General features: G+C 53.6%; 1 protein-coding gene across 1 annotated transcript in view; it reads right to left on the reverse strand.

Moving 5' to 3' along the window:
• EPHA10 (EPH receptor A10) overlaps window positions 1–5,553 on the reverse strand; it is a 37,557-nt gene extending 32,004 nt beyond the window's left edge. Inside the window, exons 1-3 of the mRNA XM_021683728.1 lie at window positions 5,448–5,553; window positions 3,462–3,526; window positions 2,063–2,741 (exon numbers count right to left, since the gene is read on the reverse strand). Coding sequence (XP_021539403.1) covers window positions 2,063–2,741; window positions 3,462–3,526; window positions 5,448–5,553 — 850 coding nt within the window. The remainder of the gene's footprint in view (window positions 1–2,062; window positions 2,742–3,461; window positions 3,527–5,447) is intronic.
• Window positions 5,554–5,782: the final 229 nt, after the last annotated feature.

Below are 5,782 nucleotides of genomic sequence, written 5' to 3' on the forward strand. Positions count from 1 at the left end.
CTTTCTTCTGGACCACTGTGCCATCTTTTTCTGGCCTTTAATCCTTCCTTCCCCCAATCATTTCTTTGTAATTACAGCTCAAGTGATCTTGTGAAAATATAAATCTGAACATGTCAGATCCCTGCTTCAAATTCTCCACATCGGTCTACAGCATAGTCTAAGCTCTTTATTCTAATGTTCAAGGCCCTTGATGATTTATTTCTGCCCCTCTCCAGCCCCATCACCTCTCACACCCCCAAATGCCCTCTGCTCCTAGCCCCAAACATGCCTCCATGTTTCTGCAGACAATCTCTCAACTGAGAATGCTTTTAGCGGCCTGGAAGAAAGGCCTTCTCACCATCTTCCTCCACCCTTAGAATTGGCTTTTCCCTTTGCCAGGCTTCCTCAACTCTCTGTTGATATGTATCACATGCTATGGTAACCACTCCTTCACCCAGTACATTTCCACTGAGCACCTACCACATACTGTTATGGACACTGAGGCTGCTGAGACTGATGCAGCCATTGCCTGAGGTCAGTTCCTAGTCCAGTGGTGGAAACACACATAAGTAGATCACTGCAGGGGCGCCTGAGTGGCTCAGTCGGTTAAGCGTCTGCCTTCAGCTCAGGTCATGATCCCGGGGTCCTGGGATCAAGCCCCACGTCGGGCTCCTGGCTCAGCGAGGAGCCTGCTTCTCCCTCTCCCTCTGCCTCTCTCCCTGCTCATGCTCTCTCTCTGTCTCTGTATCTCTGTGTCTCAAGTGAATAAATAAAATCTTAAAAAAAAAAAAGTAGATCACTGCATACCATGGAGTGAGTGCAGAAATCAAGGTTGCAGTCAACTACACTTCAATTTGAAAAAAAAGCAAGAAGTAGAGGTTGCCATGTGTGCTGGAGAGCAGAAGTGGATCCTAACCCTACTTAGAGAGTTCAGGAAGGTTCATGCCTCCAAGTCCCTTACTAATCCACAAGATCCCCCCCCCCCCAGGAAAGAGATGATGACATCATCTAAATACATATAATGAACCCTCCTAAATGCATTTGGTAAGTTCTCAGTTCATACTGAATGGACGATTGAACAAAGGAAAGAGAGTAAGTTTAGTCATTTCTTCCTCTGTCTTCCCACTACTATATTAATCCCTCTGTTAGATCATATATCACCTTGTGATTTTTAAATTTTTACATTTTTCATCTGTAGAGCTTCTGAAGAGCTGAGACTATGCCTGACTCATTTCTGTTGTCCGGCATCCAAAAGAGGTTGTAGCTTAGAAGAAGCATCACTTGATCTTTCTACATTAAGGGCACGCATCCATACCCCATCCTTACCCTCAGTCCTCAGAGCCACAGGTCGGGGAGAAAAGGAGAGGTCTGGTCCTGGTGCCCACACAGACCTGAGAACCCAACAGGACCCGCACATGAAGGGTCTCCCTCAGGGGGCACAGTGATTCATAGATCAGAGAGCTGGGTGGGATGTTAGTAGTCATCTAGGGCAACCCCCCCCCATCTCTCTCTCTCCAGCTCAAGAAAATCCCCCTGCCAGCCTCTGATTTGCATATCATCAGTGAAAGGGTGCTCACTCTTTATAATGTAAACAATCCATTAGCTAGTAGAGGTGGGTTGCTGTACCATTCTTCCTTATGCCTAAGGGAGGCAGCATGATGTAATAGAAAGAACTTGACCGTTGGACAAATCTGGATTCAAATCCTGGTTGCCCATTTACTAACTTTGCAAGTGAGATGTTAATCCCTCTGAGCCTCCGTTTCCTCATCTGCGAAATAGGGATACTGGCGACTTACTTTATTGCCGAGAATAAAGGAGACGTCTTTTGTGAGGTGCTGATCATAGTGCCTGAAATACAAGCCCCTAATGTCCCCTTATACGAAGTCAAATTCACCTCCCAGTAACTTCCCTCAACGGTCCTGGCCGGACTCGCTGGAAAGCTCCACAGAAGGTCAGGACTCTGCGCTCCACAGCCCACAGCTTCTCCATTCCCCCTCCTGCCCCTTTCCTCCACCGCACGCTCTCTCCCCATTGCCACCTGCGCGCGACGCTCCCACGCCACACCCCCTCGTCCGCGGAATACCTTCGCAGATGTCACCACGTTCCTGGAATCCCGCACTGCAGCTGCAGCGGCCCAGGGGCACCAGCCACTCACCATCGGCGCCACAGTGCATGCGCGGGGGGCTGCCGGGCTCCCCCTCTGAGTGCGCCACGCACGTTCCGGTCACCTCCACCAGCGTGGAGAAGGCGCTCTCGGCTGCGGTGGCTTGGAACGCCGCCAGGCCCCTCACCGTGGCGCGGCACTGCTTGTAGTAGACGCGCACGGACACCAGCGCCACGCATGCGCCCACGTCCTGAAAGGCCAGGTGGAAACCCCGCCGGCTGAGCGGACCGATCTCGCGCACCTCTGTGTTCAGCTTCATCTTGCGCTCGCCCAGGTCGCCCTGCGTGAAGCTCTCATCCGCCGCGATTGTATCGATCTTGCGGGGCCGGCTGCCACCTGGGCGGGGGCGCCCGCGGCCCAGGTCAGCCTCTGTTTCCAGGTAGTAGACGTTGAAAGTCTCCTTGCAGGTGCCGGCGGCGCCCGGGATGCTGCTGCAGTCGCGCAGCGTGAATTGCAGCTCCACGAAGATGCGCTGCCCGCGGCCACGGCTGATCCAGCCAGTTTGCAACCAGTTGTCCTGGTTGGGCTCCAGCACGTTGCACACCTGATATGTGCGGATGGGACGGTCATGCTCGTCCACGCCGCTGATCTCCTCCCACTGGGGAGGAGAACAAAGATGTGGGAAGCTCAGAGCCAAGGCGCCCCCAGGAGGTCGAGCCCTGGCGGTGACGAAAAGCCCCTTCCCCATCATCACGCATTCTCTCTCCCCCCACCTCCGGCCCCTGAAATTATAAAAGATGCAGAGCTGGGAGAGACGTTGGAGAGACACAACGGAGCCCAATCCATAACTTTATAGGTGGGGAAACTGAGGCTCCAGAGAGAGAGAGTGATTTGACTGGATATGAACGTCGAGTTAGCAGCAGAACTGGGAATGGTGCCTGTAGTCTCCTGGCTCCCCACCAGGTGCCCACTCAGTGACCAGGCTGCAGTCACACAGTCACATCTCCCACCCCCACCCCTAGTTTCCAAGCCTCTTTTAGGATTTTAAATCTTGCTTGTTCTGTCAATCCATCAATCAACAACACTGCTTAGAGGATCTACTACGTGCAAGGCATTGTCCAGCATTGGCTGATCTAGATGACGCGTATATTTTGCCAGTTTCCCCCTCACTATCTTTTTTTGCCCCCCTTTTCTTTTCTTCTTGGACTGACTGAAGACTCAACGTTTTCTAATAGGCCACTCTGGCTTGAAGCCAGTGCTCCTGGAGACCACGTGCTCTGAGGAGCATTTTATGCTGCTGTAACCACAAGGAGCTAAAGGATTTGAATCCCAGACCACCAGAAGATTCCTGGGACAGGGAGGGAAAGGTTACACTTACCCCATTACTTGGCAGTGCAGTCCAGCCCAGCTCAGCCTGGGAGGCTTTGGAATCCAGGAGGATGACTAGGGAGAAGGAAGAACAGAGATGTCAGAAAACCGGAAGGTCAGGAAGGTGGGAGGGAACCTTTTGTGAGTTCACTGTAAATTTGCTGAGGGGACAGAGACAAATTTTTCCCACTCCATACCTTACCATGAGGGGGTGGGGTGTGAGTAGCTCAAGTCCAGAAAGAGGTAGCCACAACGATTAGGGAAGGAGCCTGTATAAGTTTCCTGTAGCTGCTGTAACAAATTGTCACAAACTCCACGGCTTCAAATAACAGTAACTTATTCTTTTACAGTTCTGGAGGTCAGAAGTTGGAAATCAGCTTCATTGGTCTGAAGTCGGGGTGTCAGCAGGACTGGCTCCATCTGTAGGTTCAGAGGTTCCCTTTCTACTAGAATTTTTCAGCTTCTTGTGGCCACCTAGATTCCTTGGCTTGTGGCCCCCTCCTCCATCTTCAAAGTGCTTCTCTCCAATCTCCTTCTGTGATCAAGGAGCTTTCTCCTCGGGCTCTGACTCCGTCTGCATCCCTCTTACAGGAACCATTGAGGCTATCCAAATAATCCAGGATAACCTCTCCATCTCAGGATCCCTACCCACATCTGCAAAGTCTTTTGCCGTTTAGAATAACATTCACAGGTTCTGGGGATTAGGATGTAGACATATTTGGAGAGTCATTATTTAGCCTGCCACAGAGTTCATGGAAGTACTCTAAGACTGGCTCTAAGATGAGAGGGGGGTGTCAGTGAGCCCCCCTCCCGCCTCCCTGGGCTCCCTAAGTTATAGCTGAGTGTCCAGAAGAGGGAGAACAGAGCATATTAGAGGATTTCTGCATACATCCTGAATTCACTCATACTCAGGGGCTCTTCTGAGTTCTGAAGTCACCAGGGATGGAAGAGACTTGAACCTTTTCAGTTTGACTCCCAGGGGCTCTGGGAAAAATGAGTGGAGAGACTCTGCCAGCAGCAGCAGGAGAAATAAAAATCTCTTCTCTCCTCTGCTATTAGTATCAATCCCAAAGAAGCACTGGTCTGGACAGCACAGCAGCAGCTCAGAGACAGGAGCCCAGGCTATCCTGAAGTCTTGGAAGATTACAAAGCTGGAGCTTAAACAAGGGGGCGGGGCTCCAAGGTAAGGGTCTCTAAGAGGGTTGGCTCCAGAGGCATGGGCGACTGTAAGCAGGACCACAGACAGCTTCCCGATTTTGGTATAACTGACAGCACTTCGGAATAGCATATTGGAAAGCCTCAGAGATCCGGCGCCCCAACCCCCCGGTCAGCGATTCAGATTCCAGCTCCTCGGGATTCTGCACCTGGATATGACGCCTCTGGATTCAGATGAGTGTGCAGCTCCCCCAAATCCAGAATCAGACGCAAGACGCGGGCTCTGGTACCTCAGGCAGCCCCAAGCCCAGCAACGCGGACCGCGTCGGGCAGGCTACGCTCCGAATTCAGCACTGCGGACAGCTCCCTCGCCAGCACGTCGGGCTGCTCTCGGCCGCAGCCACCCCTTCCCCACCAGCGCTCCACCTCCTGCCTCGCGGTTCGGGCTCTGTCCCGTCGTCCCGTACTTCGATCTCACCTCCACACCTCCCTGTCTCCTCTGCTCTCTTCATCTCCCCACCCCCACACCTCTCCCCTCCAATCGCTCAGCCTGTCCGTCTCACTGGCCCCTGAACCGCTGCCTCTGGCTCCCACGGTTCCTGGGCTCTTTCTTCCCCAGCCTCCCAGGTCTCCAGCCCGATCTCCTCAATGCCCCTCTCTTTTCCATTGCTTAGCTACCTTTTTCTCTGTCTCTTTAGTTCTTTGCTTCCCGCTGCCCGCTGGCTTCAAACCCCAGTGCAGACTCCAGTCTCTCTATACGACTCCTTTCCTCAGAACCCCAGTTCTCCAGCCCCTTATCTTCTGGCATCCCGGCTCCAAGAACAGCCACCAGTCTCCTCACCTTCCTCGGCGGTCCCGGGCCTCCCTGGTCCCAAAAGCAACGCCAGACAGAGCGGCATCAGGCAGACCAACAGGCGCAGCGGATGTGGGCCGGCGCCGGTCTCCATGGTCCGCAGACCGCGCAGTCAGTGCGGCGGCGGCTCAAGCCGCGCCAGCCCCAGCACCGCTGAGCAGTGCCCCCAGACCCTAGCGCCTGCTGGGGGCGGGATCTCGCTGGTTACCGTCATCCATGGGAACCAATCACTAGGCACCGCCGCGGGAGGTTCACCAATCCTCGCCAGCAGAAGGCGGAGGGGTGGAGTTTCATAGGCCAGGGGCGGAACAGCGAAATGGAGG

The sequence above is a fragment of the Neomonachus schauinslandi genome, chromosome 4 (assembly GCF_002201575.2).
Source record: "Neomonachus schauinslandi chromosome 4, ASM220157v2, whole genome shotgun sequence".
Lineage (NCBI taxonomy): Eukaryota > Metazoa > Chordata > Mammalia > Carnivora > Phocidae > Neomonachus > Neomonachus schauinslandi.